Genomic DNA, 25,748 nt, shown 5'->3' with positions numbered 1-25,748 from the left:
CCACCTACGGCTCCTAGAACGCTTCCACCAGCGTTGTCTCCGCTCCATCCTCAACATCCATTGGAGCGCTTTCATCCCTAGCGTCAAGGTGCTCGAGATGGCAGAGGTCGACAGCATCGAGTCCACGCTGCTGAAGATCCAGCTGCGCTGTATGGGTCACGTCTCCAGAATGGAGGACCATCGCCTTCCCAAGATCGTGTTATATGGCGATCTCTCCACTGGCCACCGTGACAGAGGTGCACCAAAGAAAAGGTACAAGGACTGCCTAAAGAAATCTCTTGGTGCCTGCCACATTGACCACCGCCAGTGGGCTGATAACGCCTCAAACCGTGCATCTTGGCGCCTCACAGTTTGGCGGGCAGCAACCTCCTTTGAAGAAGACCGCAGAGCCCACCTCACTGACAAAAGGCAAAGGAGGAAAAACCCAACACCCAACCCCAACCAACCAATTTTCCCCTGCAACCGCTGCAACCGTGTCTGCCTGTCCCGCATCGGACTTGTCAGCCACAAACGAGCCTGCAGCTGACGTGGACTTTTTACCCCCTCCATAAATCTTCGTCCGCGAAGCCAAGCCAAAGAAGATACAGTGATAGTACAGATCTATCACCAATGTACATAGTGTATATAGTTACTGTATCTAGACTGTGCTTACAGCGATTGGCTGAGAGCTAAGCCACGCCTATTGTCTGGGCCTTAAAGGGTTGTGTCCCTAGCCAGATCGGATCATTCCCGACTGGTCGGCCACCTGTGAAGAGCTCCTGTCTTTTGCTAATAAAAGCCTTGGTTTGGATCAACAAGTCTTTGATTCTTTCAACGAGCTCTACATATACAAATATATACAGAGGTGATAGGATCCCATACAATCACAAACACAAATTACTGAGTCTTTTTGTTTACCCCTAACATGCTTCACACCACTTTTAGTCAACTTCACTTCAACCGAGGAGTTACGTGATGGAGTCGTGGCCAGTAGGGTAAAAAAGAAAAAAAGTCAAGAAAAGACAAAGCTTAACAAATATAAAGTATAAGAAATAGAAGATAAATTTGCAGAGAAGAGAAAGAAGATGGCACACAAGGAGGAAAAAGTAAAAACAACGGGGAAAAAAGAAGAAAAGTCACCGGAAAAGAAAGAAGGCGGCCTTACCTGCACGAAGGAACAGGGAGCAATGGTGGCGAAAATCGCACGATCTCAGAGGTTGGTGCCAGCCCCACGGAGTCGCAACCCCCCCCCTCCGACCAGTGGACTGCATAAATGGCTCTTTGAGCCAAACAAAAGTGCGCAACTGCGCAATCAAAGGTAAAAGGAAACACTGACGGGAGGGGGGCTCAGTCGAGGAGCAGGCAACCACAGCGCGACCAGCTGAGGGACGCCCGACACCAGGGCTCTCAGCTGGAAGATCAGAAAGGCGGCAGGAGAGGGAGTGAGGAACCAGACGAGGAAGAAAGTCGACGGGATGAATGGCAAGAGGAGCAGCAGCAGAAGGCCCGACAGATGAGCACCCCAGGAGGGGAGGAACAACAACAAGAGGCCCAGCAAGAAGAGACCCGACAAAGTGATAAAAGCAACTCATCAGGAGAATCAGAAGAGACACAGATACAAAGAGAAGAAGACATAAACACAGGTACAGACACAGAAGAGGAAGAAGACTACCAAGATCTTCACAGAGAAATAGAAGGTAAAACAGATGGACAGAATATAGATAAAGCCTTTTTTGAAGAACAAATGAGAGCATTAAAAGAATGGTTGTCCTTAGAATTTAGTGTAATTAAAAGAAAAATGAAAAGAACAGAAGATGAAATGCAAAGTTTAGAAGAGATCATGACAGAAATAGGGAAAAGAGTACAAAATGTGGAAAAACGAGAAACAGCTGTAGAAATTGAAGTAAATGACTTAAGAGGAAAATTGGAAGAAAGTGACAAAAAAAATTAGAGACACAAGAGTTGTAATCTCAGAAAATTGTATGTTGGAAAATTATAGTAGGCGAAACAACATAAAATTAGTGGGCCTGAAGGAGGGTGAAGAAGACACAGACATGAAGGAATTTATAAAAGGATGGATTCCGAAGGTCCTGGGCACGACAGAAATGCAGGAAGAAATGGAAATAGAAAGGGCACACAGAGCACTAGCTCCGAAACTGCAGACACATCAAAAAGGAAGATCCATCTTAGTAACACTTTTGAGATTATACAACAAGAGAAAATATACTGGAGCGGGCAAGGAATAAAGTTAGAGAAGATAATAAACCATTGGAATACAAGGGTCAAAAAATATTTTTTTACCCAGACACAAGTTTTGAACTCTTAAAGAGGAAAGAGTTTAATGCAGCAAAATTGATTCTATGGAAAAAAGGCTATAAATTCATGTTAAGACATCCAGCCATGCTTAAAATATTTATAACTGGGGAGCAAAACAGACTATTCTCAGATCCGGAGGAAGCACAAGAATTTGCAGAGCATTTGCAGGATAGAAGGAGAGATGAAGAGATGTAATAAGAATGAAGAATGGTGATAAAGTATATATAAAGATGTAAAAACAATGTAAATGTAAAGAACTAAAGAGGGAAAAGAGAGGGGAAGGAAGGGGAATAAAAGGAAGAGCTTTGTTATATTTGTAAAAAAAATCTTTTCGGGGGGGGGGTTGGGAGGAGAATAACCATGACTGCGAAATCAGTTGACGCTTGTGAGCAAGATTGCAATCCAAATGGAAAGGGGAGTTGTGGTTGCCTGGCAAGGGATAAGGGGCAACTCGGTGGTGGGGGGGGGGGGGGGGGAGAAAACATTTGGGGTTAAGGTAATATTGGGTATGGGAATTGTTGGAGTATTTTATGTTTTAAATATACATTGAGCTTAAAAAGTGAAAACAGAGATGAAAATGGGAAAAAGGGGGATGGAGATGGTGAGGAAGTGGAAAAGAGGTGTAAACAAGATACAAGATGGCCACATTGAACTATATCATACATGGAACATAACAGAGAGAGCTTCCCTCAAACTCCACCCCCTAAAATGATAAGACAAAACGATTTGATTCAGTGTGTAAAAGCAGACGATGCATTTTTCTTGTTTATTTTTCATTGTGTGAAGACAGTTTTATGGTTTTATTGTATTGTACATGTTGAATATTTATTGGTCTTGGAGGGGGGTGGGAAGGGGGGGGTGGAAGAAGGGTAGGGGGGTAAAAAAGGGAGAAAATGCCACTGTGTATATTTAATGAGAAACATTTGTATATATTTTGGTTGATATGGTTCACAGTGTGAAAAATAAAAAATTATTAAAAAACATCACTTCAACCAGGGCACAGCCCTGCTTCAAATTCAAGTGATCAAGCTTTTGACTCCCCTTCCTAAGGCAATATCCTTTACATCAATAACAATTGTGTTTTTTTTTTAAATGACACAAAACACAGTAGCTATTTCCCCAAATTAGAGACATTAGATAAGTCAAAGATGAAATCCTCCAACAAGAATTAAATTTCAAAGTTAATTTTGAGGAGGGTTTGTGCCAAGAAATACAAACATATCATGGAAGAAGGCCCTTTGACCCAACTTGTCCATATCAACCAAAAAGTCTCATTCTCACTCATCCCACCTATCATTTCCCTCCAACCCATCTCTCCAAGTTCATTTTAAAAGTTGCAATAGGACCTGCCTAAAACACCTCCTCCAGCAGTCCATTTTCCTACCATCCTCTCTGTCCTTATTAAATCTTTCCCTCCTCACCACCACCACCCCACTCCATCCGTACCCCACTCCTCAATTCAAACCTATGTTCTCTGGTCAAGGATTTCCCTACTCTGGGCAAAAGACTTTGTGTTCACTTGATTTGGCATACCTCTTTGAAGACATCTCTCCTCCTCCTACGCTCCAGGAATAAAGCCCTAATTGGTTCATTTTCTCCATAGAGCTTCGGCTCACCAAGTCTGGGCAACATTCTTGTAAATATTCTCTGTACCAACCCTCTCCAGCTTGACAACATCTTTTCTGCAAGCACAGCGACCAAAACTGAACACAATACTCCAAATGAGGCACGCCAACGTCTTTAACAATTGCAGCATGAGCTCCCACCTTCTATACTCAATAATCTGACTGAAGACGACCAACATGTCAAAAACCTTTTTTGACCACCCAATTGATCATGACTTTCAGGGTATTATGAACCTGTACTCTTCTCAACAGCACTCCCCACATTGTTACCATTCACTGTGTATATTTTACCCATGTTGGGCATTCCATGTTGGACTTTCCAAAATGCTGCACCTCACATTTTTCTGTATTAAATTCCATCAACCAATCCTCTATCCACCTGATCAGGATCCTGCTGCAATCTTTGGCAACTGTCTCCACCGTTTACAATACCAAGCACTTGCTAATCATGCCACATAGGTTTTTAATCCAAATCTTGATGTAGATGAAAAGAGCAATAGGTTCAGTACCAAACCCTGTGAGGCACCACTAGTCATGTGGCTCCAGTCCAAAAGAAAATTCCATCACCCTTTACTGTCTTACAAAAAAAAATGTTTTTCTATCCATTCTGCTAACTCTCCTTGGAACCCATTCAATCTAACCTTCCAGAGCAGCCAACCAGTGCAACCTTATCTAATGCTGTTATGCCCTAATCTGCCACGTCCATCAAAGTACACGTCCCTCCAAATTCTTCACTCTAGGAACTTACCAACTAAAGATGTTTTGCTCACTGCCCTGCAGTTCCCAGCTTTGAATTTTCTCATTTAGATTTTAGGTCCTATTGCACGTGTTCACCAATACAACTAAAGTGGTGAAAAAAATAAACCCAAGAGCTACTTTCTGACACACAACATAATCTAGGGCCATCTTTAAAGGTTAGCTATTTAAATTGAAATTTGTCTGAAGTTTTAGCAAACTCAGTTGATGGTACAAGAAGGGGGGGGGGGGAAAGAAAGAGGAGAGCCGGTTAGCAAAAAACAGAAAAAAAACACCTAACCTGTTCTCCTCTTCCCCTTTCCAGTTCTCCTCCCTCCCTTCCCCCAGCCATCCTACAACCCTTGATCACTGCTGTCCCCCCCTCCCTTCACCACTCATCACCTCCTGCCTTTGCGACCACACCTCCCCCGCCCCCAAACTCTTTTGTTCAGATGCCTGCCAATATTTTTCCATACCTTGATGAAAGGCTCAAGCCTGAAATGCCGGTTATGTATTTTTACCTTTGCGATATAAAGGACACTGTTTGACCTGCTGAGTGCCTGCAGCGTTGTGTTTTTACTTCAACCAGTGTCTGGAGACTTTCGTGTTTTACTTCAGTTGATGGTACATCTATCTTGACTTTCAGACTTACTTTAAATTAACCCAAGCAGAGAGAGAGTGTGTGAGTGTGAGTGCGAGTGCGAGTGTGAGAGAGAAAAAGAGCCAAGTGGGTTCACAAAAATCACGAACCAGGCATCATAATGTGTCTTCATATAAATGTAGAAGGAAGCCTTTGACCCTTTGTGTCTGTGCCAACCAATAATGAAGTACCAGTCTAATCCTACCTTCCAGCAGATCTGCAGCCTTGTAGCAACACACAAAATTGCTGGAGAAACTCAGCAGGACGTGCAGCATCTATAGGAAGGATAACCAATCTTTCAGGCTGGAGTCCTTCGTCAAGGTATGAGCAAAAGAAAGAAATAAAAGTTTAGGGGGAGGGAGAAAGGGGCATAGGGACAAACACAGGCTAAAAGGCAAGAGGCAATAGTTGGATACATCATCCACCACTTCTTTCAAATCTGGGAAATTGAAAATTCTGACTTACTCTATCTGCCCCCCACCCCACCCTCATTTTGTGCATCCCTATTGTGTTTCCTCTCAGCCGTCTCTGTTCCCAAACTAAAAAAAAACTGTGCTGTTGCTCATCCTTTTCAGCAACTGCACTCTCCTTCCAGTTTAACTGTACATTTTCATATAACATGGTGGCCCCAATTGTATGAAGTGCTCTTTGACATCTGCACACACTTCAGAGTCAATTGCAAAATGTATGTTATATCATTTGGCAGCTTAAAGAAAATTAAAATGTCAGCTGTCTGGCCTCAAACAAGTTGAACTAATATTTATTTATTCAGTCATTCAATATCCAGAATGAGAATTCCCCACGAAATTGCTTCCAAAACACAAAACAGCAAATCCACGCCATTTGTAAGTGGAATCAAAGTGACCTTCTTCCCCACACCTTTCCCCACCCCCCAGCATCCGCAACATGGGCAGAATGAATTTCGTCAAAACAGAATAAAAGTGATTCATCAATATGTGCTTGGTTTGCAGGTTTAAAAAAAATACTGCTGTGTTCTGAACCGACTCAGACGACAACTTCCTGAAACTAAATCCACCTTCAAACCAAGTCAGGAACTTGCAGGTTGAACTGTACTGCTTCCCTGGAGTGCTCTTGGGTAGAAACTACAAAACATTCACCCTCCCCTGGGTGAAGAAGTTACCCATTTCAATTTTAACTGGCCCATTTCCTATTTGAGACGGTTACCCCGGGCCTGGACAGCACAGCCAGGAGACTCCACCCTGTCAAGGCCGATAAGAATGTTGCATGTTAAAGTTGATTACCTCTCATTCTTCAAAGTCCAAGAGTACAGGAATAGTTTGCTTAGTCCCTCTTCAAAATACATGCTTGTATTCTCAGAATCAATTTGGTGAATCAGCATGGAACTCTCTCTACTGTAAACATCTCCTTGGGTCGAGAGACCAGAACTGAACACAATATTCCAAGTACAATTACAGCAATGTGTCTTTTTTCTTGCACTCAAGAGTATTTTGCATTTACTTACTGTTAATATCTTTGTAAATAATTGCTGAACTGGCACATCAGCTGTCAACTTACTTCGAATAAGGACACTCAGATCCTTGTGAATATTGAAACACTGTTGTGTGGGAAAGGAAAAGTAGTGGGTCTGGACACACGTTGAATGCAGAAATAATCTTTACTGAAGCATGCAAGGGGAACACAATAGGGATAACACATGCAAGTATTCTCAAATCACACAACAAAGTACAGCCAGTCACATCAGACTTAATTCTACCGATACTAGCAATTGTTTAAACAGACTTGTCACAACCAAGGACTACAATGAGCTATCCGCCATTCCTTGTCTAACGTGGGCACGGCTCAGACACTATCTACAACTACAACAGTCCCAATCCCTACATAGTCCATACCTTACCAACAACCCTTCCAGTGTCGTCCTCAGCAGGGTCTGTCTCAGGGCCAAAGAGCAAAAGAGGAAGAGGTACTGAACATGGTGGGCTTTATTGTCCAGTATGCTGAAGACTTTGGCCCAAGTAATCATGAGGTGATTAAAGGGGCCAATGGTCAGGTGTGCACTAAGGGATGGGCAGAATCCAACCTTGATTGGCAGGTGATATGACTTCTGACAAGCTCTAGACTGAGGAGAGGTCCCGTGACCCTCCACAATCCACACTCCCACCAGGTTTCAACAGACAGGGCCAGATTAATGTAGTAGCGAAAGTAGCATATGATTTGGGCCCCTGCGTTTATGAATTATGAACTTAAACATTTTTGTTTTCATCTTTGTACAGCACCTATCAGATACCATACTGACATTCTGTTTTAATAACCCCAATTAAAGATGACAATTGGCCTATTATCACCTTTAATCGAGGTTACAGACTATGGGTGTGTTGTATCTCATAGCCACTGCAGGCGGCACAATTGTTGGGAAATAAAACATGAAAGCTTAAATGGATGGTCACAAAAATTATTATAACCTTTCATCAAAGATGTAACAAGCCATTTGAAGAGGGTGCCACTGTCCTCACCTCGCCAGACCACCTCACTCCTAGCCCCAGCCATCTGTTGTGCATCTCCCCCCCCCCCACCCCACCAAATCTAACTCCCAGAGCAGCAGGAGGGGTGCAGTGCTGCCAGAGTTTACTGGAGCGTTGTTGCAGCATCAGATCGGGCCACTTCGGGGCCACCCTGGCAACTAATGAAGATGGCTCAATGCGGGAGCAATGGCCGTCTTTGTTACCCATAATTCCCCCCCTTTTTTTTCTTTGGATTGGGTTCGCGGACGAAGATTTATGGAGGGGGTAAAAGTCAACGTCAGCTGCAGGCTTGTTTGTGGCTGACAAGTCCGATGTGGGACAGGCAGACACGGTTGCAGCGGCTGCAGGGAAAATTGGTTGGTTGGGGTTGGGTGTTTCCTCCTTTGCCTTTTGTCAGTGAGGTGGGCTCTGCGGTCTTCTTCAAAGGAGGTTGCTGCCCGCCAAACTGTGAGGCCCCCCACCGCTACTGGAACCGTTCTGCAAGTGTTAACGCCAGGAAAACGCAGAGTGCTTCCAGCTGTGTGAAGGATTATGGGTAACAAAGATTGAGCCAGCCGCCGCCATCATAAGTTTTGTTTCAACAAAACGTGTTAGTAGGTTTTAACAGGGGAGGGGAAGTGTAATTTCAGTATAGGTGCTTCCCTCCTCACTGTGCATGCGCCAGCCGGCACTATTTAGGGCCCCCTTAAAATTTATGCTGCAGGCCCCACAATACCTTAATCCACACTGGACAGGTCACATGACCATCCACAATCCATACTACAATTTTTTTTAAAAAGCACTCTTCAACTAAGTAAATGGCATCACACTTTCCATATTCTCTATGTCACCACCTGCTTCCTTTACATTTGCCGTATTTTGTAACTCACCACAGCCCAGCTGTGTTTCAAAAGCAAAGTGGGCTATATGGATATATATTATACTTGGTCACCTCATCCAAATCATTGATAGAGCCTGACATCAACATCTAAATAATTTTACTGATCACAGGCCCTCAAAGAGAAATGACCTGAATTCCCCATTGCTGTGAGCCGACTACCATCTGTAATATCAGCTCATATAGTCCTAATATGGTTTAATAATCTCAGTGGCACCTCAAAGATCTTTTGAAAGTCTAATACACAATATCCACTAATTAGTCCTCAACTATTTTGCATTTACAAAAAAAATAAAAAATCTCTCACTTATAACAGAATTAGGTTTTTAAAGAAAAAAAAGATTTCCCAAACCACTTTCAACAGGAGCCATACTAACTGGGAAGCTCTTCAGTGAAGAAATTAAGCCAAATCTGCAGTCAGGAATATTGCCTCATTGCGAGAGTTTGGGTTCAATGGTCATACCTTAAAGCATCAAATATCAATGGACTTTGAATGCAATCGAAGTTGAGCTTTTACAATCCCTAGGCTAAAGAATTTTGGATTAACCATCTTTCGAACATTTCAGTCCTAAACGGCCTGCCTCTTTTTTGAGACTGTGAGCCTTCAATGTGGACCTTAGAGCCAGAGCAACCATCCTCTCCACATCTCAGCTGCTTGCTTCAAAAAGGTTATCCACTGGTCTTCAAACGATGAGAGAGTAGATTCAGTCTATGAAAAAAATCCCAAGGCACACTGAAGAGCAATGGGTTCTCCTCTTCTTTAACCAACAGCATTACAGCGTTGATAAAAGCTCTCACATGACTGGAGGGAGAACGAATGCTTTTATTTGCTTTCAACAACAGGTTGACTTTTGCAATATGGCTTCGGAGGTAATTGAAAACAGTCTGGTCTTCATCCGAGAGGGGGAAATTAGTGGCCTTTAAGATGGGACGAACCTTGTCGATGTATTGAGGGACCCACTGGGCATCTCCTCAAAAACCCCAGGCATCTCCTCAAAGCCTTTGTGGTCCCAGGGAGGGGGTGCATTCTATCAGGATCGGAGCCAGTAATGCCATTCTCCTTGACATAGCCAAGGATAGCCAGACGTTTAGTCCTAAACACGCACTTGTTCGAGTTTTTAGCGAGATTCAGGGCTTTTCGCTGCATGGAGAAAGCTCTGGAGATTGGCATCATGGTCTTCCACGGTGTGGCTAGATGGTGACGCTATCGAGGTAGGAGAAGGTAGCCTTCGACCCATACTCGCCCACCATTCTGGCCATCTGCCGCTGGAAGATAGACATCCTGATGTTAATGCTGAAAGGGACCCTCCGGAACTGATGGAGTCAACCGTTAGCCTCAAATGCCATTACGGGCAGTCCTCGGAATGGATTGGAAGATGGTGATAGGCAGCTTTCAGGTCAATGGTCGGATAGACCCGATACTGTGAGATATCCTTCACCATATCAGAAATGCGAGGGAGGAGGTATATGACTAGGAGTGTGTATCTGTTAATTGTTTGGCTATATTCAATTACTAGCCTTTACCACCACCACTTGCGCTCTCCACGGGCTGGTGCTGGGCTCGAAGATCCCCTCCTCCAGCAGGCGCTGGGTCTCCATCTTTATGAACTCCCCTGTCTGCCGCGCTGAACCTCCTGCTCTTGGTGGCGATGGGCTTACAGTCGGCAGACAGGTTTGGGAATAGAGGGGGAGGATCAATGTTCAGCATGGAGAGGCTGAAAGTAGGTCCTGATTTTGAGGGCCCTCCATTCTGAGCGTTTACCGGATGGAGGGGACCAGAAAACTCCAAGGTCATGCTTTTAAGGTGACGCAGGAAGTTCAGACCCAACAGTACCAGAGCACACAATTCATCTAAAATGTACATGCAAAATTTACAAAATTCCCTCCCTTTGAATAATAGATGAGCTATACCGTGTTTTTGTACACACGCTGAAAGGGACTGAGACACAAGGAAGATTCGATAATTATAAGGTTACATTTTTAAGTTGTACATTTGTAGTCAGTGAGTCTATAAAATTTTCTGCAGAGCCCATGTCGATTAGGTACTTGGTATAATGTCCGTTTACCTTCACTGTTACCTTACCATAGAGTTTCTGAGCTGGTGAGGTCAATTCTGATCGAGGACCAGCGATGCCAGTTTGCTGGAGTTGCCGTGTTCTTCCCTCGAGTGGCCCCCTCCATCCTGAGTCTGGCCGCCCTCCTTCCTCCTCTGACGACGATGGCTCCAAATTTGAACTCGGGCCACAGCAAGATGACTGCTGAGCCTTTTTGTGCAGTTTCTGAAGGCGGCGGGTTGTGCAGCAGGCAATCTCTGGCGAGTTCGGGGCAGACGACTTGGGGCTGGAATCAGATCCAAGAGCAGTACAGACCGTGGACTTCCCTGGACCTCCCTTCGCGCAGCAGACTCTCACCCAATGTCCCATCTTTCCGCATCTGGAGTACGCCAAGTCTTTAACGGGGCAACCGGCTCGGGGTTGCTGACCTTTTCTGCAGAAAAAGCACTCCCTTGCACAGGAACCGGTAGCCGTTAGAGCAGGGGCAGCCATAGCAGGAGCAGCCGATCCTTGGAGGTGCTTATCTGAGAGCGCGTGATCGCTTTCTTCGAGATCGTCGTTTTCGAGCCTGGCCTGTTCCAGTGAATTGCCCAGCTCGATATGACTAGCAAGGTCCTTCTTTCCCAACTCGAGTAGTCACTGCCTCAAGTGCAGACTCCTGCATCCAGAGTGTCCCAGATCTTCTCGTCTTCTCAGACGCGGCCCGAAGCCACTTCAGCCCAGCAATCCTTAGCAAGTGTCTGCAGATCCAGCGGGTAGTCATTGATCGACTCTCCGGGCCTTTGGTGATGTAGAGCAAGCCGGTGCCTTGCTAGGACCTTGTTTGGGGCCTTCATGTAGCAAGTCTTCAGCGCCTCTGTATGTCTGGCAGTCTCTGATGACTGTGTACCCCTTCTTTCCCACCCTGGAGATGAGCACCGACCTCCAGAGTTCGTCTGTGTGGAAGACATCCCTGGTTGCATTCAGGTAGGCCTGGATGCAGTCTAGCCAATAATGCGAACTCCTCAGCTGTGTCGGGGAGACTGGGGGTCTATTAGCAGCATACTGGGCTCCATCCTTGCCTCCATCCTTGTTTTGAAAGCTAATAAAATTGTAGTGTAAACAAAAGCTCACAGATGACTGGAGGGAGACCAAACGCTTTTATTAGCTTTCAACAAAGGGTAGGGTTCATGAGTAGGCTTTGAAGGGGTTCTGGGTTTAGGCGGGAAACCAGGGTTATATATGGGTAGAGCCGGGAGGTGGGGCCAGTCATCAATACAGCACTCTCCCAGTGAATCCCAGTTTACTGCAAGCAGCAACACAGCTTAAATGGTCATTCATCTCCATTGCTTTTGGCAAGGCAAGAAACTACCTGCTAAATGACTACATTTTCACACAGTTACTATCTAGCTGCACCAAACTTTCAGTTCATCATTAGTAACCTGACTATTATACAGAAGATTTCACCAAGGGCATCTTTAAATGCAACTATTAATCCAGTTAAATCTTTGTATCTTTTCCATGTTCCTTATATTATTTTTTTTCTAAAACCTTTGGGTTTTTTTTAATACCAGTCATATATAGCATCTGGCAACACAGTTAGGTAAGGGGTCTGAGTTTTTCTCCTTTACTGTTTTCTTCTTTCCTTTTTTTTGTATTATTAGTTTTTCTTCCTAAAAAATGTACATACTATTTTGTATATGAATTATGGATATGATTTACAATTTATGTATGTCCGTACTATTTTATTGAATTGTACCCTTTTTCTTTGTACGTTCTTAATTAAATAAAATTCAAAAAGAAAGAAAATATAATTAAATCAAATCCAAACACATTAACTAATGTTATAAATATGCGAGAAAATTTATACAAACATTTGATGGAAGTCAATGAGTTTCTAAAAATTTAGATCACATTGAAGACAAATCAATATGAATATTGAACAGAAGAAATCCACAGCCTGGGAGAGGACCTGGTGCTGTGTTTCAGTTGTTAAAGTTAACACTAGACATTCACTCATAAAGTAAAATAACTTTGTACCTTTGAATCCCTCTTCATCTAACACAAGTGTGTAGTCATCAGGCATCTCTGTCAAGCTGAAAAACTTGCATCTGAAACAGCAAAAAAAAAGGGGATATTACCACAGTGCAATACATAGTCCAGGATACCTTCCAGACAGAAAAAGAACATCTAATTGTTTGTCAATTGTCTACTTAATAACATTAACGCAATCAGCACCAATCAGGAATTTGGAAGCCTTGAAATTCACTACCTCGTCTCACTACCAGCATCTTTAGGTTCAAGAACGGATTCTTTTGACAGCTATCAGACTCTTCAACCTCCACTTGTCATACACTGCTCCAACACCATGAAAGGACAGTCTCCACAATTTCAAGTCACTTTTTTTGCACTAGAATTTCTGTGAATATTTATCATCCGTCTTGTAGATTGGTCTCTTAATTTAATTCAATTAGTTTACTATCATAGTTTTTCTTCGACAAGTGCCTGTATGGCTGCAGCAAGCAAGAATATGTTATTCAATGTGTATGACAATAAATTCAATCAAAACTGTAGATGCTGGAAAAACTAAACTGAAAACAAAGTTCTGGAAATATTCAGCAGGTCAGGCTACTACATATGTGGGAAGAGAAACAGAGTTACCATTTCAGTATGGATCCTTCACTTAAAGGAGACAAAAGCAGCTCATGGAAGTTATAATAAAGGCTATCTAGAAAATGAGTGAACTAGAAAATGGTTGATCTTTCCAATCAACATCCTGAGGGGAAAAAAACCTGAAAATCCTGAATATTTCCTGCATTTGGTGTTTCAATTTCAGCTTTTCAGTGTCTGCAGATTCTTTTTATTGCTTTGCTTCATCAGCAATTTACAATAAAACGTACATTCTGTCCAAAAAACACGAATTGTTGCACAAAGAGTCTTATTTTAAGAACAACCATCTCATCACAGATGGTGAACAACATTTATAAGGAGCCAGTTGAATCACAGTTGTAAAATTATTCCCAATGGACTTGTAACTGCCAACCAAAAGTGGGTTGCAAGATGTACACACTGGTGCATTCCAGTCCCAGCAGCCTCAAACAAATGGGTCTATCTTAACCAAGTGGAGAAATAAGAGTGAAACAAAATGGGCCTATCTTAATCCAAGTTTTTTTCCCCCTCAGTCAGCATCATAAATCTCACTTATTTACCTGGCCCATTATCAAACTAAATAGAAAGAACATGAAAATAACGATTGCAGGAATAGCAGCCTTTTGTTCAGGAATGACCACCAATCACAAACCATTGTTGACCCATGTGAATCATCTTCACAGCAAGTATTGATAAAATTTTCCAACTTCAAGTATGGTTACCAATGATCTTTCCATCGCAGCAGAAATTTTCACTTTTGGTTTGTTGACAAAACACACAAGCAATGGGTTTATTAAAAGTTATTGTCCAAAATTGACTTATTCACTTCCCAACTCCTGACGTAGGGAGGCATGGCAAGCACATTTTAGCAAGCAAAGCACAAAAAAATATGCTCCATTGAGATCTTCCTGCAAATAGCAAATATTTTCTGATATCCTTTGGAACCACCCATGGTTTCTCCTTTAATACTAATGAAATCACACCTATAACGTGGCAAGTTCCAACAGAAACCTGTCAAACCGAGACCCAATTAATGCTCAATAACATTTTCAAGTTTCCTTGTTCGAATGAAAGTTTCTATTTTTTTCTTCATTTAGATGTGGACTATTTACATCTGCATTCAGGTCCAGATAAACCACTTTCTTCTGGACAAAAAGCATAATGATATTTCTCAACATTGTGCTGATGGGCTTTTCTCAATACAGTCACTATCTGTTTGGTGAAACAATGAATGACTCCCCACAATATCTCAACCAGAAATGCATGAACATTTCTGTGAGGACTTCTCATAAAAATATAAAACAACAATATGCTCTGGGTGTTAATTATTAAATATCACACTTTTTGCATTCACAGTCAAGCTTACAAGAATTCTATAAAGATCTTGTCCTTCTCCAATTTGGCCTTCAGCTTGGAGATGTGGCCAGAGAATATTGTCTACTATCTAAACTTCTAATAATGGTCATTATAACATTTAAACAAAACAGAAACCCTCACCTGCTTTAGGCACACAACAGTGGCCGGTAGCCAATAATAGTACAGTTTTTACTGCATTAATTTTGTTTGCCTTTCCTCTGCAGATATTGCATTGGCCAACACTTGTGTTACATCAGCATGGTATTTGAAAATGACTGAGTACCTGAATACAAATCTCTAAAATGCATCCTCAACTTTCTATAAAAGCTTCTTTTTTTTTTAAAAAAAAGAGCATTATCCCCAAAGTAAACTTTTCCAATTCACCAGATCTATCAGTAACAGGACTGGTCTATTCACATTGACAGTGACTACAATTGGTTGCTTTGCTTCTTGCTTATTACATATTATGGTGCGACGGATATTGCAAAGAAATGGAATGGAAGTCAATCCACAGGACTATAGGAGCGGCAGAGAGGATCACTGGAGATCCCTTCCAACCCCCCAGCCCCCATCGACATGATCTACCAGGATCATTGTCTGAAGAGGGGGCGCAACATTATCGAGGACCTTTTCCACCCCATACACTGCATCTTTCACCTGCTCCCATTGGGCAAGAGATACAGGAGAATCGAAACGAGTACCACCAGGCTGAGAAACAGCTTCTTCCCATGGGCAACGAGAATGCTGAACGACCATCCAAAACTCTCATATCTACGAAGTAATGTTTATTTATTTATTTGTATCATGAACACTTGTCCTGCATATATAGTTTATCTCTATGTGCATTAAGTCTGGTTGTACGTCTGAGTGTTTTGCACCGAGGACCAGAGAAGGTGGTTTCATTGAATTGTACTTGTGCAATCAGACAATAAACTTGACAATTACACACATTCCATTCAACTTCATTTACAGAATTTTAGCAGTATATGTTTCAGCTTCATTATCTCTTGCAAGTACCACTTTACTAAAGTTCTGTCCATGATTGAGCAACCAGCAGTTGCAGTAAAATTCACATTACATTATCACATTTATTAGATTTTACCTTAATTTTGAAATCATTCCATGTTTCCTCCTTGGCTCTGGAGGCATGGATGGTGTTTAAAATCCTTTCCCCTCATTGCTTATCTGATTCAGTATTACACTGGTTTAACTTGTTTTCTTCCATCAGAAGAGTCCCCACCACCATTGACTAAAAATCTTCAATTAACCTTTAAAATTGAGGATTTTTGCTTGTTCCCTGCAATTAAAAGTATCTTGTCACATGCACTATTCACTAAGGAAATAGTTGTGGGAAGTAAGGAAAACAAGCAATAAGGTCACAGAACCTCTTCAGGTTAAAGAGGAGGAAGTGCTTACTGTCTTAAAGTAAGCCTGACGTTAGTAGGTTGAATTATTGAAAGGTGTTCTAAGAGATCGGATATACAGTTATTTGGATACCCATAAACTGATTAAGGACAGTCATCCTAGCTTTGTGCGAGGTAGGTCATGTTTAACCAGTCTTAGAGTTTTTTCGAGGAGGTTACCAGGAATGTTGACGAAGGAAAGGGTGGACGTTGTCTATATGGTCTTTAGTAAGGCCTTTGACAAGGTTCCATATGGAAGGTGAGTCAGGAAGGTTCAGACACTAGGTGAAATAGTGAACTGAATTCGACAATGTCTAGATGGGAGAAGCCAAATAGTGATGGATTGGTTCTCGGACTGGAGGCCTGTGACTAGTGGTGTGCCTCAGGGATCAGTGCTGGGATCATTGTTATTTGTCATCTTATATCAATGATCTGGATTATAACGTGATAAATTGGATCAGCAAGTTTCCAGATGACACTAAGATTGGAGGTGTGTGGACAGCGAAGAAGATTTTCAACCCTGCAGGGGGATCTGGACCAGCTGAGAAAATGGGCTTAAAAAGGGAGATAGAATTTAATGTAGAATAGTGTGATGTGTTGCTTTTTGGAAAGACATACAAGGTGAAAGGTCAGTCACTGAGGGGTGCAGTAGAAAAAGGGATCTGGGAATACACATACACAATTCCCTGACAGTGGTGTCACAGGTGATTAAGTTGTAAAGAGAGTTTTTGGCATATTAGCCTTCATAAATCAAAGTATTAAGTGTAGGGGATGGTAAAGTTGTACAAGACATTGGTGAGGCCAAATTTGGAGCATTGTGTACAGTTTTGGTCACCCAACTGCAGGAAGAATATCAATAAGATAGAAAGAGTGCAGAGAAGATTTACTGGGATGTTGCCAGGACTTCAGGAACTGAGCTGCAGGGAAATGTTAAACAGGTAAGGACTTTATTCCCTGGAGCAAAGAAGAATGAGGGGACGTTTTATAGAGGTATTTAAAATTAAGAGGGGGATAGACAACGTAAATGTAGATAGGCTTCTTCCCCTGAGGGTAGGTGAGATACAAACCAGAGGACATGTGTTAAGAGTGAAAGAGAAAAAGTTTAGAGGGAACATTAGGAGGAATTTCTTCTCACAGAGAGTGGTGGGGGTGTGGAACGAGCTTCCAGCTGAAGTGGTGAATGCGGGTTCAATTTCAACATTTAAGGAGAATTTGGACAGGTACATGGATGGGAGAGGTATGGGTGCAGGTCAGTGGGACTCGAAGGGCTGAATAGGCCTATTTCTGTGCTGTAGTGTTCTATGGTTCTATATGCTTAATTAAATATTAGATCTTGAGCCTAATAGCTGATAAGCTCTTCTAGTTAAAGCTGTCTACACGTAAACATCTCAAAACACCTCACCCAGGAATGAACCATACTGACAATGCTATAACAGACTATATTTATATATTTTTAAATAACAGACTGTATTTTTTATTTAAAAGAGATCATTCCCTTTCCCCCACCCAACACCACCACCCGCGCCCCCCCCCCCCCACCTCAGTAAAAGGCAATTTAAACTGCTTGCCTTTTAAAATCCACAATAGAGTCCTCAGCTCTACTAAAGCCTTGACACTACAGGAGTATTTATTTTGCAGACCATTCTTTAACCTGCTCTGTCCAGGCACAGATGTGTGTGTGTGTGTGTGTGTGTGTTTTTTATTTGAAAATCACATTTACCATAAAATACTAAATCTTGAAATATTCTGGCAGAGTTGTAAAAAATGATTGTGTGATCTGAATAATATCAAATAATTAATCTGCACAATTCCCTTCATTGTTCCTGCACAATGTAAATTGCAAAATATGTGACAAACAAGTCTGTCATTACTATTCAACGAAATATTCTATCACACATATTAATTTAATTAGCATGTCAATTTTCCTTCAAATGTCCCAGCACCAGTCACTATTGAAGACTACCTCCTTTTACATCATTCATAATTTGAAGATATTTCAATATTACCTTCCTTCACTATTCAAATAATGATAACCATTGCAGGATTCCACCAGACTTGATTTTTCTTGGATGTATGTTTTTAGGCACACATTTAAGAAAAGGCACAAAGCACACAAGATAGGTAATGCAAAGTCTAATTACAAATATAAAATTTCACTTAATAGTGCCAATCTTAAAATTGATCAGTTTTACAAAGATTGCTCCAAAGGGTGTGGTGATGCAGCAATTGCATTACCAGACAACTAATCCAGAGGTGCGGAACAACTATCTAAATACCAGAATTCAAATCCCACCCTGACAGTTGTGACAGCCAGATAAGTGTGATTGGAGGGAGTTGGGCCAGAAATTTGGGTTAAGCAGAGTGAATTGAATACAGTACAGCTGGACCAAGTAACTGGTTATATGCTCTATCAATATCAACTAACCATTCTATTTCATTCCACTTTGTAGAGCCTTGATGTCCACAATTAGTTGGAACATGTATTGATTTTACACTTCCTTTTGTTAAATACAGAAGAAGATACCTTGGGATGTCCTCAAACAATTCAAAAGGCTGGTCTTCAGGAATTGAGAGGAATTAGGAAAAATGTTATTCAATGCTATCAATCATTGAGCGCATAGAGCCTCAGACACCCTCCGCACAATCCGTGTGATTACACTGAGCAAGCTCTACAGTGCCAATCGGCACACATTTGGAACATGGAACAAAACCAAAGCACCATGGAGAAACCCGGGTAGTCATATGAAAATATACCGTCTCTACAGACTTGAATCAAGCCTCGAGCTGTAGCAGCAACTCCAACAGAACACCAGAGGAACTCAATAGGCCTCGTAGTGCCCATAGGAGGTAAAAATATATAACCAACATTTTGGGCCCTTGTAGGGCATTGGTGAGACCACATATGGAGTATTTTGGTACCAATTATTGTGAAAGAAAGAGAAAATAGGTTCAAAATTCAAAGATAAACTGGACGGATGTCTGGAATGGATGGCTTATCTTAAGTCGAAAGATTAGAAAAGATGGGCACATGTCATTTGCAGTTCAAAAGAGCAACAGGAGATAGGACTAAAATAGTCTAGATGTGGAGCTGATTCCACGTGTGGAAGAATCAGTCATTTAAGAATTTTTGACTCAGCCATCCATCAAAGGCCCGTAACCTCAAGAGGTCCTTCTGTCAAAGTGGAATGGAAGGAAAATCTTTTGCATTTTTAAAGAAGATTCAGATAGATATTTTTTTTAAACAAGATGGAATATTTGATGGACTTTTTGCTTTCCTTTCTCATTTAGGGAGGGGACGGGCTGAGATCTGAAAATGGAGATTTTTTTTGCGGAGGTGGGGTATGGGGGCTGCAGAAAAAGAATCAGGACCAGAGTTCCAGATTTCAGAAGATCTGAAGGTGGAAGGGATGGAGGAGGAAAGGATTGAGACCTGGAGGTATTGGCAGGGAGGGGGGAAGAACGGATCGAGACAGGGGGGTTGGGGGGAGACGGATCGAGACAGGGGGGTCGGGGGGAGACGGATCGAGACAGGGGGGTCGGGGGGAGACGGATCGAGACAGGGGGGTCGGGGGGAGACGGATCGAGACAGGGGGGTCGGGGGAGACGGATCGAGACAGGGGGGTCGGGGGGAGACGGATCGAGACAGGGGGGTCGGGGGGAGACGGATCGAGACAGGGGGGTCGGGGGGAGACGGATCGAGACAGGGGGGTCGGGGGGAGACGGATCGAGACAGGGGGGTCGGGGGGAGACGGATCGAGACAGGGGGGTCGGGGGGAGACGGATCGAGACAGGGGGGTCGGGGTAGACGGATCGAGACAGGGGGGTCGGGGGGAGACGGATCGAGACAGGGGGGTCGGGGGGAGACGGATCGAGACAGGGGGGTCGGGGGGAGACGGATCGAGACAGGGGGGTCGGGGGGAGACGGATCGAGACAGGGGGGTCGGGGGGAGACGGATCGAGACAGGGGGGTCGGGGGGAGACGGATCGAGACAGGGGGGTCGGGGGGAGACGGATCGAGACAGGGGGGTCGGGGGGAGACGGATCGAGACAGGGGGGTCGGGGGAGACGGATCGAGACAGGGGGGTCGGGGGGAGACGGATCGAGACAGGGGGGTCGGGGGGAGACGGATCGAGACAGGGGGGTCGGGGGGAGACGGATCGAGACAGGGGGGTCGGGGGGAGACGGATCGAGACAGGGGGGTCGGGGGGAGACGGATCGAGACAGGGGGGTCGGGGGGAGACGGATCGAGACAGGGGGGTCGGGGGGAGACGGATCGAGACAGGGGGGTCGGGGGGAGACGGATCGAGACAGGGGGGTCGGGGGGAGACGGATCGAGACAGGGGGGTCGGGGGGAGACGGATCGAGACAGGGGGGTCGGGGGGAGACGGATCGAGACAGGGGGGTCGGGGGGAGACGGATCGAGACAGGGGGGTCGGGGGGAGACGGATCGAGACAGGGGGGTCGGGGGGAGACGGATCGAGACAGGGGGGTCGGGGGGAGACGGATCGAGACAGGGGGGTCGGGGGGAGACGGATCGAGACAGGGGGGTCGGGGGGAGACGGATCGAGACAGGGGGGTCGGGGGGAGAATGATCGAGACAGGGGGGTCGGGGGGAGACGGATCGAGACAGGGGGGTCGGGGGGAGACGGATCGAGACAGGGGGGTCGGGGGGAGACGGATCGAGACAGGGGGGTCGGGGGGAGACGGATCGAGACAGGGGGGTCGGGGGGAGACGGATCGAGACAGGGGGGTCGGGGGGAGACGGATCGAGACAGGGGGGTCGGGGGGAGACGGATCGAGACAGGGGGGTCGGGGGGAGACGGATCGAGACAGGGGGGTCGGGGGGAGACGGATCGAGACAGGGGGGTCGGGGGGAGACGGATCGAGACAGGGGGGTCGGGGGGAGACGGATCGAGACAGGGGGGTCGGGGGGAGACGGATCGAGACAGGGGGGTCGGGGGGAGACGGATCGAGAAAGGGAGGTCGGGGGGAGACGGATCGAGACAGGGGGGTCGGGGGGAGACGGATCGAGACAGGGGGGTCGGGGGGAGACGGATCGAGACAGGGGGGTCGGGGGGAGACGGATCGAGACAGGGGGGTCGGGGGGAGACGGATCGAGACAGGGGGGTCGGGGGGAGACGGATCGAGACAGTGGGGTCGGGGGGAGACGGATCGAGACAGGGGGTCGGGGGGAGACGGATCGAGACAGGGGTCGAAGGGAGACGGATCGAGACAGGGGGGTCGGGGGGAGACGGATCGAGACAGGGGGGTCGGGGGGAGACGGATCGAGACAGGGGGGTCGGGGGAGACGGATCGAGACAGGGGGGTCGGGGGGAGACGGATCGAGACAGGGGGGTCGGGGGGAGACGGATCGAGACAGGGGGGTCGGGGGGAGACGGATCGAGACAGGGGGGTCGGGGGGAGACGGATCGAGACAGGGGGGTCGGGGGGAGACGGATCGAGACTGGGGGGTCGGGGGGAGACGGATCGAGACTGGGGGGTCGGGAGGAGACGGATCGAGACTGGGGGGTCGGGGGGAGACGGATCGAGACAGGGGGGTCGGGGGGAGACGGATCGAGACAGGGGGGTCGGGGGGAGACGGATCGAGACAGGGGGGTCGGGGGGAGACGGATCGAGACAGGGGGGTCGGGGGGAGACGGATCGAGACAGTGGGGTCGGGGGGAGACGGATCGAGACAGGGGGGTCGGGGGGAGACGGATCGAGACAGGGGGGTCGGGGGGAGACGGATCGAGACAGGGGGGTCGGGGGGAGACGGATCGAGACAGGGGGGTCGGGGGGAGACGGATCGAGACAGGGGGGTCGGGGGGAGACGGATCGAGACAGGGGGGTCGGGGGGAGACGGATCGAGACAGGGGGGTCGGGGGGAGACGGATCGAGACAGGGGGGTCGGGGGGAGACGGATCGAGACGAGGGGTCGGGGGGAGACGGATCGAGACGAGGGGTCGGGGGGAGACGGATCGAGACGAGGGGTCGGGGGGAGACGGATCGAGACGGGGGGTCGGGGGGAGACGGATCGAGACGGGGGGTCGGGGGGAGACGGATCGAGACAGGGGGGTCGGGGGGAGACGGATCGAGACTGGGGGGTCGGGGGGAGACGGATCGAGACGGGGGGGTCGGGGGGAGACGGATCGAGACGGGGGGTCGGGGGGGAGACGGATCGAGACGGGGGGTCGGGGGGAGACGGATCGAGACGGGGGGTCGGGGGAGACGGATCGAGACAGGGGGGTCGGGGGAGACGGATCGAGACAGGGGTGGTCGGGGGAGACGGATCGAGACAGGGGGGTCGGGGGAGACGGATCGAGACAGGGGGGTCGGGGGAGACGGATCGAGACAGGGGGGTCGGGGGGAGACGGATCGAGACAGGGGGGTCGGGGGGAGACGGATCGAGACAGGGGGGTCGGGTGGAGACGGATCGAGACAGGGGGGTCGGGGGGAGACGGATCGAGACAGGGGGGTCGGGGGGAGACAGATCGAGACGGGGGGTCGGGGGGAGACGGATCGAGACGGGGGGTCGGGGGGAGACGGATCGAGACAGGGGGGTCGGGGGGAGACGGATCGAGACAGGGGGGTCGGGGGGAGACGGATCGAGACAGGGGGGTCGGGGGAGACGGATCGAGACAGGGGGGTCGGGGGAGACGGATCGAGACAGGGGGGTCGGGGGAGACGGATCGAGACAGGGGGGTCGGGGGAGACGGATCGAGACAGGGGGGTCGGGGGAGACGGATCGAGACAGGGGGTCGGGGGAGACGGATCGAGACAGGGGGTCGGGGGAGACGGATCGAGACAGTGGGTCGGGGGGAGACGGATCGAGACAGGGGGTCGGGGGGAGACGGATCGAGACAGGGGGTCGGGGGGAGACGGATCGAGACAGGGGGTCGGGGGAGACGGATCGAGACAGGGGGGTCGGGGGGAGACGGATCGAGACAGGGGGGTCGGGGGAGACGGATCGAGACAGGGGGGTCGGGGGAGACGGATCGAGACAGGGGGTCGGGGGAGACGGATCGAGACAGGGGGTCGGGGGAGACGGATCGAGACAGGGGGTCGGGGGGAGACGGATCGAGACAGGGGGGTCGGGGGGAGACGGATCGAGACAGGGGGGTCGGGGGGAGACGGATCGAGACAGGGGGGTCGGGGGGAGACGGATCGAGACAGGGGGGTCGGGGGGAGACGGATCGAGACAGGGGGGTCGGGGGGAGACGGATCGAGACAGGGGGGTCGGGGGGAGACGGATCGAGACAGGGGGTTGGGGGGAGACGGATCGAGACAGTGGGGTCGGGGGGAGATGGATCGAGACAGGGGGGTCGGGGGGAGACGGATCGAGACAGGGGGGTCGGGGGGAGACGGATCGAGACAGGGGGGTCGGGGGGAGACGGATCGAGACAGGGGGGTCGGGGGGAGACGGATCGAGACAGGGGGGTCGGGGGGAGACGGATCGAGACAGGGGGGTCGGGGGGAGACGGATCGAGACAGGGGGGTCGGGGGGAGACGGATCGAGACAGGGGGGTCGGGGGGAGACGGATCGAGACAGGGGGGTCGGGGGGAGACGGATCGAGACAGGGGGGTCGGGGGGAGAAGGATCGAGACAGGGGGGTCGGGGGGAGACGGATCGAGACAGGGGGGTCGGGGGGAGACGGATCGAGACAGGGGGGTCGGGGGGAGACGGATCGAGACAGGGGGGTCGGGGGGAGACGGATCGAGACAGGGGGGTCGGGGGGAGACGGATCGAGACAGGGGGGTCGGGGGGAGACGGATCGAGACAGGGGGGTCGGGGGGAGACGGATCGAGACAGGGGGGTCGGGGGGAGACGGATCGAGACAGGGGGGTCGGGGGGAGACGGATCGAGACAGGGGGGTCGGGGGGAGACGGATCGAGACAGGGGGGTCGGGGGGAGACGGATCGAGACAGGGGGGTCGGGGGGAGACGGATCGAGACAGGGGGGTCGGGGGGAGAAGGATCGAGACAGGGGGGTCGGGGGGAGACGGATCGAGACAGGGGGGTCGGGGGGAGACGGATCGAGACAGGGGGGTCGGGGGGAGACGGATCGAGACAGGGGGGTCGGGGGGAGACGGATCGAGACAGGGGGGTCGGGGGGAGACGGATCGAGACAGGGGGGTCGGGGGGAGATGGATCGAGACAGGGGGGTCGGGGGGAGACGGATCGAGAAAGGGAGGTCGGGGGGAGACGGATCGAGACAGGGGGGTCGGGGGGAGACGGATCGAGACAGGGGGGTCGGGGGGAGACGGATCGAGACAGGGGGGTCAGGGGGAGACGGATCGAGACAGGGGGTCGGGGGGAGACGGATCGAGACAGGGGGTCGGGGGGAGACGGATCGAGACAGGGGGTCGGGGGGAGACGGATCGAGACAGGGGGGTCGGGGGGAGACGGATTGAGACAGGGGGTCGGGGGGAGATGGATCGAGACAGGGGGTCGGGGGGAGACGGATCGAGACAGGGGGTCGGGGATGGGATGGGAAAGATTGACAAGAGGGAATGGAGTTGTAAGGCTTGCACCCAGGTCAGGGCACTGGGATTGGGAGAAAATGAAGGGGGGGGGGGCCGCGGGGTAGTAGGAATTAGGCCTGGGATGGGAGTTTTGCCCGGGAGGGTGGGGGGGTGATAAAGAGTTTGATGTCAGACTTGGGGGGGGGGAACGGTCGGTCGAACCACTCCCGGCCGCCGCGGTTGAGGGCGAGATGCCGCCGAGAAGAAGGCCCCCTTACCTCGTCCGCTCCCGCAGGAAGAGCAGTTTGATGAGGCCGTGCGTGTAGCGCTCCAGCCCGGCTTTGCTGAGGCTGGCGACCCGGAGCCGGTGCTCCAAGATGTGGAGATCCATCTCGCTCACGCAGGCTGAAGCCGAAGGAAGGGCGGCCTCCAAATGGCATCGGTTGACTTGGGCTTCCCTTCTGTGGCACCATTTAAGCCCAGCAGCAAGTGGGCGCCGACAGACGCGAGCCTGCTTGCATCAGGCAACCCCCCAAAACACACACGGTGCAGAGTTTCCCTTCCAGCGCTTTCCCGTTGAGCGTTGAAACGGGCAGTGCCTCCCTTCCAAGTTGAGGAGCTGCTCCTCCCTCTCGGCCCTGCTGTGCGCACAGGAAGGGAACACAACGCGGCTCCTCCCTCTGGGCTGGCCGACACACTTCCTTCCATTCTATTGGACTGCCCAGAGGGTGCACTTCATCTTCTTTTATTTCAACCCCCCATGATGCTGAACCAAGCCATGAAAGACCCCAACAATGAAGACGCTGTTTACATCCGGTACCGCACGGATGGCAGTCTCTTCAATCTGAGGCGCCTGCAAGCTCACACCAAGACACAAGAGAAACTTGTGCGTGAACTACTCTTTGCAGACGATGCCGCTTTAGTTGCCCATTCAGAGCCAGCTCTTCAGCGCTTGACGTCCTGCTTTGCGGAAACTGCCAAAATGTTTGGCCTGGAAGTCAGCCTGAAGAAAACTGAGGTCCTCCATCAGCCAGCTCCCCACCATGACTACCAGCCCCCCCACATCTCCATCGGGCACACAAAACCCAAAACGGTCAACCAGTTTACCTATCTCGGCTGCACCATTTCATCAGATGCAAGGATCGACAACGAGATAGATAACAGACTCGCCA

The 25,748-nt window shown here is 48.6% G+C and overlaps 1 protein-coding gene across 3 annotated transcripts in view; it reads right to left on the bottom strand.

The window, feature by feature from the left end:
- The window catches only part of LOC138761190 (cytosolic arginine sensor for mTORC1 subunit 2-like), a 54,655-nt gene extending 29,404 nt beyond the window's left edge, over positions 1-25,251 (bottom strand). The window contains exons 1-3 of one of the 3 annotated variants that reach the window (XM_069932920.1): positions 24,855-24,944; positions 12,747-12,817; positions 5,501-5,570 (exon numbers count right to left, since the gene is read on the bottom strand). In XM_069932920.1, coding sequence (XP_069789021.1) covers positions 5,501-5,570; positions 12,747-12,764 — 88 coding nt within the window. In that variant the 5' untranslated portion in view covers positions 12,765-12,817; positions 24,855-24,944. Of the gene's footprint in view, positions 1-5,500; positions 5,607-12,746; positions 12,818-24,854 lie in introns of those variants that run through there. The other 2 variants (XM_069932919.1, XM_069932921.1) reach the window with 2 other exon arrangements.
- Positions 25,252-25,748: the final 497 nt, after the last annotated feature.

Source organism: Narcine bancroftii, chromosome 4 (assembly GCF_036971445.1).
Source record: "Narcine bancroftii isolate sNarBan1 chromosome 4, sNarBan1.hap1, whole genome shotgun sequence".
NCBI classification, from domain to species: Eukaryota; Metazoa; Chordata; class Chondrichthyes; order Torpediniformes; family Narcinidae; genus Narcine; species Narcine bancroftii.
Note: the sequence above shows the minus strand (reverse complement) of the source record. Positions and strands in the feature narration are given on the sequence as shown.